At 47.1% G+C, this 15,871-nt stretch overlaps 1 protein-coding gene across 1 annotated transcript in view; it reads right to left on the bottom strand.

Moving 5' to 3' along the window:
- Positions 1-15,871, bottom strand: part of arl15a (ADP-ribosylation factor-like 15a) — a gene marked incomplete at both ends in the record, with an annotated part of 122,905 nt that overhangs the window by 90,095 nt on the left and 16,939 nt on the right. Inside the window, 2 exons of the mRNA XM_080852511.1 lie at positions 858-917; positions 4,677-4,821. Coding sequence (XP_080708637.1) covers positions 858-917; positions 4,677-4,821 — 205 coding nt within the window. The remainder of the gene's footprint in view (positions 1-857; positions 918-4,676; positions 4,822-15,871) is intronic.

Consider the following 15,871-nt stretch of genomic DNA (forward strand, 5'->3'; position numbering starts at 1 on the left):
ACTTGAGGCTCCAGCCACTCTTCCCAAAAGTGCAATCTGGTTAAAGGATAAACACACTCTGGCCTGTAATCTAAGCTGATCCCTAAGGTAGAGAGGTTCATTGGTGAAATACTACCTATCCTATCCTCCTGGACTCCAAACCTGACTCTTACTCTGCCAGGGATGGCAGCAGCTAGCCAAACCTAGCACCTCACCTATCTGACTAAGAAACAAACCCACACTGAAGCATATCTAAAGCATATGATAAAGAATCGAATAAGAAAATATGGAGTCTAGTGGATATAAATAAAACTGCATACCTTTCTTTTTTGTTGGTCATCTGAAATGCACAGTCTGCACTTAACTCTGTTAAAGCATCAGAGCTTTGGGGAGGGGAGGGGAGGGGTTGATATGTAGTGTGATAAGTACATCAAAGCATGTGAGAAACTCCCCTCGGTCTCCAGAGTGATATGGATTTCATCCACAAGCCTTAAGATTGGGGCAGTACATCGTGAAGGGAAAAGCAGGAGTTACAGTAAATGCACTTTCACCAAAACAATGTCAAAGAACGATTTTCAATGGCCAGTTCCAATGTAAAATGTAGACTGTCTGTCTTTACGGAGAAGAAAAGCTTTAGATTTTGATTTGCACAGAGCTATTCAAACAATGTGACAGAGATGATATGATGAATGCAGTGTGTGTTTGTGTGTTTGGTGTGTGTGAAGGTGTGTGTGTGTGCATAAGCCTGTGCATGTGGGTGCGTGTGCGTGTGCGTGTGCGTGTGCGTGTGAGTGTGCGTGCGGGCGTGTGTCCGCGTGTGCACATTTGATAAGTTCATGTGTGTGTCAAGTACTCCTTATGCAACTTTAAAGTATTACCTCCAAGTTCCTTGACATTCAGTATGGCATTCTGAAACGCTACTGCTTTGATGCTGAACCCTGCAGTGGGAAAAAGAGAGAGGAAGATAGAAAGTAAGTGGGCAAAGGGAATACATTGGTTTTGTATCTGTGTTTGAACCTGATGAACACTAGGCCAGGGCCCTGTTCGGCGTAGAACTGAAGCTAAGTTAATACATTTATCTCAGGCTAAACTCCCAGGCTAAACTCGTCAGATAAATTGTGCGTGCACGTCCTGCTTCAAAAGCCAGGAAAGGTCGATCACCAAAACCTTGATTTTTTTTTACGGTACAATAGTCTAAACTCAAAGAAAAAGACTCATTTTTTTCTCCGATAAGGCAGGATATCACCATGAACGCGTTATGAAGAATTCAAGACCATAATCATGTCAAAATCCAACACTGCCGCCGCTGGGACAGCAATAGAAGAAGCTGTCTATAGGCTGTTTAAGACGTTATAACTTTTTCCGTGTCGAATATGTGACTTTGGTGCAGCGGGTACAGTTCATGGCTTGCATGCAACAGTTCACTGGTTCGACCCCCCTCACCTCCGCAATAAATGTAATTTTACATCTCCTTGTAAATTGCTTTGAATAAAACCGTCTGCTAAATGACTAAATGTGGATGTATTAATAAGAAATTCAATAAATTGAAGCAATGAAAAGAAATTGTGTTTATTTCTCTCTTCTTATCATGCATCCACCTTAATCATTTTCTACAAAAATAATATGCTATGTATGGGGACATAGTAGACTGAGACTTTATTCACTACTGCACAAAAACTAGACACGTATGCAAAACTACACGTTTGCAATGAAGTAGGTAAAACAACTTTCGCCAATATCTCCGTAAGGGAGATGGGTTATGTGCTCAAATTTCCTGGGATCAAAGAAGACGTTAGTATTCATGTGCAAACTAAAAACCACGTCTCAGGATTGCTGCGCATGCAAGTTATTTCGGGTGTTTCAACTGTACCCATGTCTCAACTATACTAATACCACTGTCATATAATTATGAGTGCTTTGTTCTCCGCATCGCCGACATTACAAAAATGAAGGCTACCACTTGCAAAAAAGTGAAGACATTCAATGTTCGACTAGCTTTGCAATACATTACTCGAGAAGGTCTTTTAAATTAATTATTCCTTGTCGGGTGGATCGGTAGCGCTCCTACAAGAACTCATCATGATGGAAAAATGGATCTTGGCGATCGCAAAGAACTCTATTTGAGAACTCGCTAATCAAACTATAATATGACTCCTTGTCAATGGGATCCCTCTTTTTGGCGTGGGTGTGGCAACTTTAGCCAGCTAAACTTTGGTTAACCTGCCCTGGAGCATGTTAGTGCTAAGTGATATGTTACTATGGTAATTTATCAAAAGTTGCTTTTTTTTAGCCTGGAATCTAGCTCGCTAAACCGCTTAGCAAGCTACGCCGAACAGTACCCAGGAATACTCCAACAGACCCAGTATATGGCAACATCCCATTTGGTAATGTCTTCACCTGACGACGTGCATTCTTCCCAAATTGCAAACAGTACATAAACTACTCTTCTAGGTGTAAGGTCTGTCCTATGTCCTTGTTCTATTTCGTAGTTTGTCTCCCTTGTTTTGTCACGTGTTCTTTGTTCCTTTGATTAGTCCTTGTGCTTCCTTGTTCCCGCCATGTGCATTCCTGTGTTTGTTTGTTTGTTTATGCCATGTGCCCTCTTGTTGTTGTCCGTGTCTCCACCCCTCACCTGTTCCCAATCATCACCTGGTTTGTTAGTGTGATTGGTTTCTTTTGTGTCCTGTTAATTCCCCTCGTTTAGTCCACCTGTGTCTCATTGTCTGCTCCACCTTAATTGTTCTCACCTGTCCCTCGTTATCTGTTGTGTGTGTGTATATAGTCCATGTTTTCTTGTTACTCTTTGAGTCTTCGTCATTAATGTTACGTGTTTGTTTCTCTGTGGTTTCGCTGTGTTTCTCAACTTCTGTGATTGTTTCTCAAGTTCTGTGATTGTTAATTAAGTTTCTAGTGTTGCTGAATTTGGACTGAACAACGACTTCTCTTTTGCCTAAGCCCTTTGGATATGTTTGCCTTCTCTTGGACTGTCTACCCATGTACCAAATTCTGTTTACCCTTCCATCTACTACTACTAAAACGTTTACCCTTCCATCTACTACTGCTGTGTTCGTGCTTTTGAGTCCTGCACATCACCCTCAAATCGTAACACTAGGAAGACGGCAAACTTCTCTTTAATGTCCCCAATTTTACATCTAGCCAAAGAGAGAGAGACAGAGAGAGAGAGAGAGAAAGAGTGGAGCGAGAGACAGACAGACAGCGAGAGAAAGAGGGAGATTACACCATATGCTTCTGCCATACAGCACATGACTCCGATTAACGGAGCGCCAAAGGCACACGGTCTGACCTCCAAAGCCCCACCGTGGCTTTAGAGAATGTTTCTAAGTACAGTTTCATAAAGCGCTCAGCAGGTGAGAACACACTGGGGGGGGGGGAGGTTGAGCCAGTCCCACATGGCACTATCTCTGGCCCTCATCTGATCTGGATGGGCTTCAGGGGGAAGTGAGGGGTGCTCGGTGCCCGGCTCAAAGTCCCGTATCTGATCACGTTGTCTGAGGATTGGGCTTGGCTGCTTCTACTACTACCACTGCTGCTGCTGGAGGCGGTCTAGGAGGGGCTGGAATAACTGATGCCTAGGGTATATAATCAATCTAATTCCTCTGCTAAAACCTACTCGACAGCCCTCAGCATTTCTCAGTAAGGCTGCATGTGGATCGAGTGTGTGTCGGTATCTGTGTGTGTGTGTGTGTGTGTACACACATATTCTGTATATAGACTTCTCCAGTGCTGTGTTGATGAACAGACCCCAGTTGGGGCTCTGGAAAAGCACAGCTATTGACATTTCCAAACAGAGAAGAGGGATGTGTTTTGTCCCCTGGCTGGAGGATGAAGGGCACACAGCGCAGGCCAGTGATACACTCACCAATGGGTCCATGGGCCCACCCTCACACACACACACACACATCTGCACACACACACACACACACACACACACACACACACACACACACACACACACACACACACACACACACACACCTCTCTCATTCACTCACTCCCTCACCCCGCTATGATGAAAGCACCAGAGAACACAGCTCTGGTAGAAAGCAGACATACACACAACACCACTCTTCTGCCAAAGATGGCTCTCTCCGGAGGGCTGTGTGTGTGTGTGTGTGTGTTCGTGCGTGCGTGGGTGCGTGCGTGCGTGCGTGTCTGTTTGCGCTTGTGTGTGTGTGTGTGCACCAACCATGTCTGTGCATGTGTGTGCGGGGGGCTGAAAGACCTGCTCAGTAATCGAACAGTAATATTTAGCACCCCGGTCTACTGGGAGGTATTGCAACACAGCACATGCTTGCAGAGAGGCCTGGGCAGCGGGGAGCCGAGGCGGAGCGGCCTGGGCTGGAGCCGTAGCGTAGCATTGGGAAAGACAGAATGTTCTCTGGCCCGTGGTGCTGCTAGGTTTGGACTGTTGGATATGATAGCAATGTGAAATGTGTCTCAGAAAATAATCTAATATCAAGGAGTAATAGTGTTTTATTGTGCTCAGTTAATGCAGGGAAGGTTAATAGTATTACACGGCCGACAAAAGATCAGCTTGGTTTTGAATTGCGCTGTACAGTCAGATTATGCTACTGATAATGTGATGTGTGTGTGTGTGTGTGTGTGTGTGTGTGCGTGTGCGTGTGCGTGTGCGTGTGCGTGTGCGTGTGCGTGTGCGTGTGTGTGTGCTGGCTCACCTGTGGTAGGCACGATGGTGTCCATGCTCTCCTTGCACAGGCGAGTCAGCAGGCTGGTTTTGCCGGAGCCAGTCAGGCCGATGCACACCACATCATACTCGGGTCTGGGTGGGGGCGGCCCTTTGCAGCACAGCTTTCGTAGACACTGATGGCAACAGGTGGGGGTTGTTATGACATATCTGTAGTTAACTACACCATTTCTAAGGGTGTGTTTGGTAGTCATAATTTGAGACAGGGAAACACAGATCAAATGTGAGAAGACAATGAAAGAGGACACAGAGGCAGAAATGTATATACCATAGAAATAAGATGAAAGATATAAATGTATCATACAGATAGGATGAACAACAGAAATATATATATACCATAGATATAAGATGAAAGGCAGAACTTTACACATAAAGACAAGGACAAACAGGGAGACAGAAACAGTGAAAAGAGGGCTTAATGTGCAACCAAGCTTAGGAGACAGAGGGGGAGAAGATGGACAAAAGGAGAGAAATGGAGACGGACAAAGAGAGAAACCAGCGATAGAGAGAGTGAACCACAGCAGAAGTAGCAGGGGAAATACGAAAGTGCAAAGGGTAGACAGGGACAGAGAGGGCGAGAGAGAGTGAGAGGTGCTGTTGCTGTGTGTCCTGACGGCAGACGCAGGCAGACCCGTCACTTGATGAATCACCGTCTCTGGCCGGAGCCCCCACTGAGAGCCATTAAAAGGCAAATGCGGTGTGAACCATGAATGGGACGTTTAAAGCCCGTGCTCACAGATCAGTATCCACCACTAAAAAGAGATCTCTTTTATTAGCACGTTGGGCCAGTCTAGGCCAGGCATGGCTTCCTTGCACCCCCACCAACCCTCCACCCCATCCTGCCCCAACCCCACCCCAGCCCCATGCCTGTCTCGGTGCTCCTATACCCCCCTTTCCCCATTGAAACACACACACCAGGGCCATCCCTTCCCGGCATAACCAAACACACATCCACACCTCCAGGTATAACTGAGCCGAAAAATAACATCTAATGTGTTTACATTTGCTATCATTTCCCATTAATCTCCACGACACTCAAGGCCTAGAAAATGAATGTGACATAAAATGGGTGCCTTCCCTTTTCTTAGAAACAGAACCACTTCTCCGACAGAGTGATGTATTTCTAAAGGGGCATTAGAGTATTAGTTGTAAGACGGACTTGTTTTTCTCTGCAGTCTAAATGTGTTTCCCAGAGCCCAGTGCACACTGGGAGAGCTAATGTTACCACTCAAGACTAGCAGTCGTGTCTGGCAGCCAGTTTGTCTGTCGGTCAGGCATTCAAATAGTTTGTCATTAGTCCGTCTGTCACAGCCTGTCAGAGACTAAAACTCAGCCAGTGCCTCGGTTATTTCGCAAGTGAGCCGGCCAGTCATAACATCTTGCTTTAGGTAATATGTTTAGTCTTAGATTGATTCAATCACACGCTTGGCCCTTTTCTCTGCGAGCTGCGGCGAGCAGATAGTACACTACTGGTGGCATGTTGCTAAGACCCCAGTCAGTATGCTGGTGGTCTGGGGGTCTACTTCAAAGGCCAGAGGCGTCAAGGTTCTCCATATACCTTCCTGTACAGTGTGGCACTCGGGGGGGGGGAGCAGACATTCCTAACGGAGAGCAGGGAGCAGAGAGAGGGCCCTGACCCACGACCTCCGTGTCGAGGTTGAACTACACCACAGAGCCCAACATATCCCTCAACCTAAACACACACACAACACTCGAACATGTACACACACACACATACACTCACACACACACACACAAACACACACACACACACACTCACATCTACCTCCTATGAATGTTTGGGTGGGTTTTGAGATGTCTGCCAACGTGTATGAACTGGTCTGCACCTTGGTGGCTCTCAAAGCAAGGACAGCATACTGATGATGTACAGACAAATGACGCTATAAAAACAATATAAAAAGCTTAAATATATCAAATAAACGTACATATATTAATATAAAACAATACAGCAATGGTATAACAATATCCAACAACAAAACTGAGTAACACAAAGCAACAAATGATTGTGAATTGCTGTTCCATCTGCGTCTGCAAAGCACGGTTAAACCCTGCCTCAGCAGCGAGAGAAAAAAAGGAAACCTCATGCTAGATCTTGCCAAAAGGCTTTCTATAAGAGTCAACAAATCTCAATTACTTATTGATATATTGCCCTCAAATTGATTGGACACAATTGAATTGCCTTCCCAAAAAAGGGTCGTCGAGACATTACCTCATAGTTGTGCGGCTTGCAGTAAGAGCTGATTAGTTCAGTTTTATGTAAATGAGGGCTGAGAGAGACAGGGAGAGAGAGAGAGAGAGAGAGAGAGAGAGAGAGAGAGAGAGAGAGAGAGAGAAAGAGAGAGACAGAGAGACAGAGATTGAAAAAGTGAGAGAGAGATGGAGAGGACACATGAATATTTCAGACTAATGCCCGTATGCTCCCACATGTTTCTGTCTGAAGCTTCTGCCTGCTTGCTACAGGTTTCAGAACCAGAGCCAACAGCCACACATCCCAGGTGCCTGCAACCACCCTCACCTTCCCTCTCACCGTCCCTCCTTCACCCTGACCCACCCACACCCACACCCACCTAACCCATTACTGTAACTCCTACAGGACACCTTTTTCTAAAAGACAATATGACATCAAACAGGGTCCTGTAATTAAAGCTGCCACCCAAGAGCCAGAGCCATGTAGCCTGGGCTCTGAGGCCATGCTGAGACGGGCTAGACCTGGGCCCGACAGGCAGAGCACCAGGTCCAGGTAGCACCAGCCTCGTGACTGAGGACTCACCAGCCAGCCCCACTGGCCTTACTGGTGCCTGCAGTTAGACAATGAGGTCTGGGTGAAAAACAAGACCACTGTTGCCAGATTCTCTGGAGAGGACCCTTATATTGCATGGGAGAGAAAACCGAACCTGTATCAGCCACACACACACACACACACACACACACACACACACACACACACACACACACACACACACACACACACACACACACACACACACACACACACACACACACACACACACACACACACACACACACACACACACAAATACAGAGACACACACAGAGACAGACAGACACATACACATACACATATACATACAAGCTGAATCAGAAACACAAACTGACATTTACACTGTGCCTGCACATGACTGACTCATCCTCAGTCAATCGTGCAACCACATTAACACATCTCACACACAGCAACCATACAGACATATACACTCACAGGAAGGGGCATACTGAGGTAGGTTTCTTTAAATTAGCAGATACTGAGTCACATTTCAAAGAGCCCATAGTTACAACTTTCGTTACCATCCTTGTCCAATTAAATGACTGGACCACACTGTCTATGTACTATGCCTATGCAACACACACACACACACACACACACACAGAGCAAGTCAGGAAAGACAACAGCTCTATTTCCTTCCCTGCCTCAAGGCTTTGTCTGCGTGCTGACAGAGACCTCCACCCCCAAAGGGTGAAGTCTCTAAGAACAGCATGGTCCTGTACACGTTCGCCAAAAGGACGCCAGTTCCGCTGGCCGCTCCAAAGACCGAAGACTGGTCGGCCACAGCCAGTGACACATTTTATGAATGAGGATGACATCATCGTGTTAGCGGACAGAAGAACAGAAAGAGAGAGATTCTCTCAAACAGGAAGTAGAAGGTTGTGTCCTCATTATTTGATAAGAGTGACTCTTAAACAAGGACACAATGACAAACCCATCTATGTTACTGTAACAACACTAAGGTCGTTCTGTTTCTTTTACTTATGGAGTATTTATCTTATGCTGTCTTTCTGTTCTTTCTGTATGTGGGAGAGAATGATGTATAACATATAAGATTATAGATTACACATCAGATATTAGTTACTTTATTCCAAATAAAATCACTCCAGACTGTAGACATTACATAGTCAGAAAGCTCTGCTGTACTGCTATGCTATAATCATGTATGCTATGGCTGTTGTAATGTAATGTAAGTATTAAAGCAGGCACTAAACAAACCAAACCAAATGAGTGTCATATCATTTTTGCTACTGACAAACTTAAATGTATAGTTTTTGTGTAATATAATGAAGTGCCTCTCAAACTGTCTCTCTATATATAATATATCTATCCATCTACCTCTGTCCAGCATCATAACAGCATTGCATGCCCATGACAGACATGGATAACTACAGACACAACCTTTTCTTATTCCTTATCACTAAGGAGATATCCTCCTTGTACGAAGAACATCCCTTCTCAGATATAAATACCTTATGACAAACCCTCCTAAGATTAACTCAAGATACATCTACAACCACCAAACAACCGCAGACTGAAATAGATTCAGCTTTACTCAGACACACATGCTTGTGAGACTACCCAACCCAGCCCTCCTCACCGGATGTAGATAGACTTGTACAAACACTCACACCCTTCTCATTCACACACACACACACACACACACACAGATTTAAAAACACAAACGCAAATACCTACATTCACAGGCAGGAACAGAGCAGGTCCCCCTCTCTATAGAGTGAAATGCCCTTCCCAGACAAGGGCTGACAAACACTCACATTCATAGACAGAAACACATTCACTGTCTCTCACACACACACAGACGGACAGACAGACAGACATTTACAGAGAGTAAAACACACACACATTTACACACAAAGATACAGACAGATTTACAGACAGAATCACGAACACACACACTTACATTTATTCTTAGACAATCATTTACAGACAGAAACACACTCACATACACACACACACACACATTTACAGACACACGTGCGTGCCCTTCCTAGACGAGGGCAGACGGACACACTTGTGAGTGGGGCTCAGCTGCGACCTTTGGAGATGACAGCCCTTTATGTGGCTCTCCAGATGGAGTCCTGCCGCTGACTGACCAGAGTGTAATGAACACCGCTGAGCAACCACAGTCAAAACACCACACCGCGGCTGCAGCAGCTATTCAGTGTGTGTGTGTGTGCGTGTGTGTGTTTGTGTGACTGAGTGTGTATATCTGGAGATATTTGTAGGTAGTTGTCTAGAGTGAGTGTTTGTGCATATGTGTGTGTGCATGTGTCTAACAGTGTGTGTGTGCGTTTGTGTGTGTTTGTCTCTCAGTGTGTGTGTGCGTGTCTGTCTAACAGTGTGTGTGTGTGTGTGTGTGTGTGTGTGTGTGTGTGTGTCTGTGTCTGTGTGTGTCTGTGTGTGTGTGCATGTGTATGCATCAAAGAGTGCTTGTCAGCGGTGGGCATTTGTAAGAGCACAAGCTTTAGTTTGTTTTTGTGTGTACATGTGTTATGTATGAGTGTGTCTGTGCGTGACTGTATCCACATGTGTGTTTGTGCTGCACGTATCACTGTGTTAGAAGGGTTAGGGTGCGTTGCATGTGTGTGTGTGTGTGTTTGTAGGTGAGTGTGTATGTGTGAGTGTGTGTGTATGTGTGTAGGTTGTGTGTGTGTGTGTGTGTGTGTGTATGTATGTGCAAGTACTAGAGCATTGAGGGGGAGCACTCATTCATGTTCATTCATCTTCTCCCTCCTGTTGATATTCCTTCCTAGGGACTGAGAGTAGGGGGTGGTGTCCATCGGGTGTGTGTAAGTGTGTGTGTGTGTGTGTGTGGCACCATAGTGGTGACGCCACTCTTGCTGGGCAACTGAAACACGAGCACTGGGTGGATCGCCCCATCCGGTACGTTCTTTGCCGTCGCCATGCCGACGGCAGGCTTGGTACGCGCCACAGCTGCCGGGCATACCTACCCTCCAGACATAACACACAAACCAGCCCCCGAGCCCCCCAACCACCCCCCAAAAAACACACACACACACACACACACACACACAAATACACATCCTGCTCCCCTCGCATCACTCTCCATACAATCACTCACTGGTGGCTCTAAGGCTCTCTAATGTTCTAGGACGCTAAAATCAGTGTGTGTTTGTGTGTGTGTTTCACAGATACAGCTTTCAGTTTTTCTGGCTGTGTGAAAAATCCAATTTACGGCAAGTATTTTTGTTTGTGTTATTTCTGTGTCACTGAAATCTTCTCTTTTCCACATGAGCTAAAGCTAATAACGATGCTAATGCTAATGACAATCCTCAATCTCAGTTCTGAGAAGTAGTTTTAATTATGTAGTCATAATGTAAGCCATACATTCAAATTCTCTGTCTGTGTATACATGTATATATCTGCATGTATATGTGTATGTATATGTGTGTCCATGAATGTGCATGCAAATGTTTTTCTGTGTGTTGTGTGTGTGTGTGTGTGTGTGTGTGTGTGTGTGTGTGTGTGTGTGTGTGTGTGTGTGTATGTCTGTGTGTGTGTGTGTGTGTATGTGTGTGTGTGTTTGGAGGGGGAGGGGGGGGGGGGGTGTTTGTAACCACAAGCCACCACTAGCACCGCAGTTGAGAGGCATCCAGGAGAGCGGTGGAGGTTGCTGGCCATCTTTCTGTCCCAGCATAGAGGACCTGAGTGACGAGGGCAGATTTACTACACCTTAAAACAAGATGGCCAGCTAAGGACACCAAACAGGTGCCCTTTAATTACCACCACAGCAGAAATAGACACATACGCCACCACACGTAGGCAGAGTTGAGAGGTGAAGGTAAAATAAGTGTGTGTGTGTGTGTGTGTGTGTGTGTGTGTGTGTGTGTGTGTGTGTGTGTTTGTCTGTGCATGTGTTTGTGTGCGTGTGCATGTGTGTGTGTGTGTGTGTGTGTGTGTAGAGATTAAAATAGCTACCATTCAGTCTTCACAGGCCATGCTGTTGGGTGCTACTGGGAGCCCTCCATTGAAGTGTGGTGTGAGGTGAAGTGCTGTGCTGTTCTGTGATGTGTGGCATGGTAGGGCATGGTGTTTGGGTGAGGCAGAGTTTAGTGTGTGTGTGTGTGTGTGTGTGTGTGTGTGTGTGTGTGTGTGTGTGTGTGTGTGTGTGTGTGTGTGTGTATGTGTGTCTGTCTGTGTGTTCTGAGTGTGTGTGGCAGAGTGGCTGTCTGCAAGCTCTTCATCTCAGCTGTCTGACCTGGAAGGCCACAAATGCATGAGATGGGGCCACAGCGCCCCCTGGCTTCTCAGCATGTCAATGCTACCTCAAGCACAGCCCTCTGCACACCACATTTTTACTGGTAGATGTTTCTACATAGGGAAGAGATTATTATTTATTTTTTATGGAAATTACACAAGATAAAAGTTTCAGATGTGGATTGATACATGTTGTATTGTGTCGTTTTATCTACAGTTTTCAAAACTATGGTAAAGTGGCTGCTTGGCACCAGCACCAGGATATGGCCACTTTTCGCCTTTTATGGCTCTTGCTGCTGCAGAGCACTGAGGTCATGATTAGGAACGAGCCCGGGATGAATGGCGTTCCGACACGGATCACAATGGCTCTCCTACGAGATCCGCTGTGATCGGGAGAGCACATGCCACAAAACATCTGGCCGGAATTCGAGCGGCATCGGATGAGGAAGGTTCTAGATGTAAGTATTGATGGGGATTTAAAAGCATCTTTCCTTCATTAAAACACACACACACACATACTGCATAACACACTCATATACACACACACACACACACACACACACACACACACGTACACATAGGCCTACACGCACTTGCATACATAAATGCACTCACACACACTCTCACAAAGACACACACACAAACTCAAAAGGCCCACTTTCAGGCTGTTATTGCAACATTTTTCGCATAGCCCGGGTAATTAAGACCATTTTTGCTCCAGGATATGAGCACTGGGCTCATCTGAGATCCAGACCTAATCCCATGTGTCAGGCTCTGGACAACCCAAGCCTCCTGTCTCTCCCTGTCACTTTAGCAGGCAGCTGCTAACTCAGAACAGGTTACAGCATTGCATTCTTCTCTGCTGGAATCACACTAAAAAGGTGTTCTGCAAACTGTTTCGATAGACATGGAGCAGGACATCTGACACAGACCTCGTAACTGTGCTTAAACAAACACAGAGAGAGAGAGAGTTTCAGTGTAAGAGAGGTTTAACACTCAATTATTAAACCAGTAGTCAAAATGCGTAATGCGTATGAGAACATCCCATATAAGACAACCTATACGATCCACATGTCTGGCCTCCTCAGATAAAACAGAAAACACAAAGAGAGAGAAGGGGAGAGAGAAGGGGAAAGAGAGAGGGGGAAAGAGAGAGAAGGGGAGAGAGAAGGGGAGAGAGAAGGGGAGAGAGAAGGGGAGAGAGAGAGGGGGAAAGAGAGAGAAGGGGAGAGAGAAGGGGAAAGAGAAGGGGAGAGAGAAGGGGAGAGAGAAGGGGAAAGAGAGGGGGAAAGAGAGAGAAGGGGAGAGAGATAGGAGAGACTCTGTAAATGGTTAAGTGACAAAGTGAGATGGATACAGTATCTCAGTAAATGTGCGCTCACTCTCGCAGCCCGGCCCCCCCAGAGTAACAGTGCCCACCTCCCCAAACACAAACAAACACAAAAACAGACGCGTCTCATCTCTCATGAATGCACTGACCCAGACGTTTCTGAAGGTGAGTCTCTCTTGCCCTCCCTCCTCTCTTCTTTCTCTCTCGTTCGCTCTGACTCACTCCGTTTCTCACTCTCTCCCCTCTGTCCCTCTTTCTCTCTGTCTGCCCTGTATCATACCTCTCCTCTTTCTCTGTCTCTCCTTTCCTCTCATTCTTTCCCTCGTTCCGTTTCTCTCTCTCTCTCCAAATAACCTTTCGCCGGCGCTATAACTACCCGCGACCTCCCTGTCTAACATGGTAGCTGTGACCCTGCATCCGAGCGAGGTGAGATCAAAGCGGCGCTGAGGCCTTGGAAAAACATTTGCGCAGAGACCGGACAGAATATCTGTCAGAGGGTGATTCCCACTGAGTGCCGGGGAGGGCTGGGGGGGGGGGGGGGAGGGGGGTAGATCGGGTTACCCCTGTATACAGACATGAAAGGCGCCCTCAAATCCACATACACGGCCCTCCTCACCTTCCACCTCCTCCTCCGGCTTGGTCTCCTCCTGCCCTGCTCTGCCACTCGGAAACCAGAATGGAAACGGACAACAGATCCTAGAGCACTGGCAGCGTTTTCCACAGTCTTACGCCCCTGCCACTGTCCGCCACTGTTCACTCCCTATCAACACCTCTGCCGCCACCACCTCCACCATTCATCTGTGTATGTGTGTGTGTGAGTGTGTGTGTGTGTGTGTGTGTGTGTGTATGTGTGTGTGTGTATGTGTGCCTGTATGTGTGTGTGTGTGTGTGTGAGGTGATCAGGCCATGGCAAAGAGGGGGCCACTGCTGTAAATCTTGATGTCAATGACAGGAAGGCTGTTGCGGACCATTACCATAAATCTGACAAACGCTAATTTGATGGGTGGCTGTATCTGTCTGGACACTTGGTCGGTCTAGACGACCTATTGAGAAATCCCTCCAGTGGGGGGAGGTGGGGCTGTTTGTGCCCCACTCCACCCCCCTCCATCTCCTCCTCCCCCCACTACCTCCTCCAAACTAACACCATCTGGATATGGCAATAAGCAGAGCGCAAAGCCGTTCACACACTGATCAAAGTGGGCCACTGTCTACACAGTCCACTCCTTTTCAACTACCTTGTGCAAACATGTCCACATAGAGCCTCTCACATCCCTCTGCAAGGCTTTTCCAAATCCCTTTTTCTTTGACCAAAAACATTTACAGTACACTCATTTAATTTGCTGGACGGCTGAGTTAGTGGCGTCCGAATGTGCTTTTGTGTGTGTGTGTGTAACTGTGTGTCTGTGTTTGTGTGTGTGTGTGTGTATGTGTGTGTGTGAGTGTGTGTGTGTGTGTGTGTGGGTGCTTGGTGTGGTGTGTCTTTCACAGACCTTTTGTGGCAGAAAAAGTTGCACTGAAACCGCCCTGACAGATCAGGAGATCAGGATGGGTTTTCACTAGGTGGAAGGAGGAAGCTGTTCCACTCTGGAGGACCTGCTCTAGGCCCCGCTTAAGCTGGGAAGAAAATGGACGTGAAAGGGGTCCCTCACGCTGCCAAATCCCAACCCCCCAGCTTAACCTCATTTAAGGTGGGAGCCGACACACTGGCAGGTCCTGTCGCTGGCTGCTGTGTGGCTCCTCTGCCGCCTCCATTCACAGAGGCGGGGCCCACAGGGGGCATAGGGGGCCTACTGTATGAGGGCCTCACAAATGCATTATAGATCACACACACACACACACACACACACACACACACATACACACCTCTCTCTAGACTCCTGCTTCTTCCTCTTTCTCTACACATAAGCGCACACACACACACACACACACACACACACACACACACACACACACACACACACACACACACACACAGATATCACTCCTCTTTATCAAGAGCTCTCCTGAATCATGATCCAAGTGCTTTTTTGTTTGCTTGTTATGTGTTTATCCACCAGGCCCCCAGACTGCTGCTGCTGGCCCCTGTGCCAAGTGTGCCAGCCTGAAGGATTGGCGACTGGCACGGTGCAGCTCGGCAAAGCTCTTGCACAAGGGCCATGACAGGGCCCAGGATCACGCCTGGCACCAGCAGCAGCCTGTCAATCTGGGTCTGGAACACTGGTTTGAAGCGGTCTCCCTTTTGCCCTGTCTCTCCCGATGTTTCTTACGCCCGCATATACTTTCTGTCCGCAAAATTGTATAAGAAAGTAGAGGCAGAGGGAATAAGAGGGAGGGAGAGAGAGAAAGAGAAGCAGCGACAGGAGAAATATGAGCCGAACAGCAGGTCCTACAGACAACGCGGAGCGTTAGAGCCATGAGGGGTCTGCGCTGCCTTACCGTCGCCAAACAATGAGTAAACATTTATCTGTCTGAAGTCTATCCCGGAACAAATGTAATTTTCGTGACCTTATTAAAAATGTACACGTAAGGGAGAGGGGGGGTAGGGATCGGGGAGGGGGCAGCAGTGGGGGGAAGTGGGAGGGCTCCCCCGTCACAGGAATGTTTTCATGCTTTTCCCCACTCTCCCTCTCTCTGGTGGCACACACACACACACACACACACACACACACACACACACACTCACACACAGAGGGCACCCTCTCTACACGGGGGCACTGAACATAGGGCACTGGGGGCGGGCAGACAGGGGCCCCCGAAACGGGTGCGCCCATTGCGGAATATAAATCTTGTA

The sequence above is a fragment of the Sprattus sprattus genome (assembly GCF_963457725.1).
Source record: "Sprattus sprattus genome assembly, chromosome: 15".
In the NCBI taxonomy this organism is placed as follows: domain Eukaryota; kingdom Metazoa; phylum Chordata; class Actinopteri; order Clupeiformes; family Clupeidae; genus Sprattus; species Sprattus sprattus.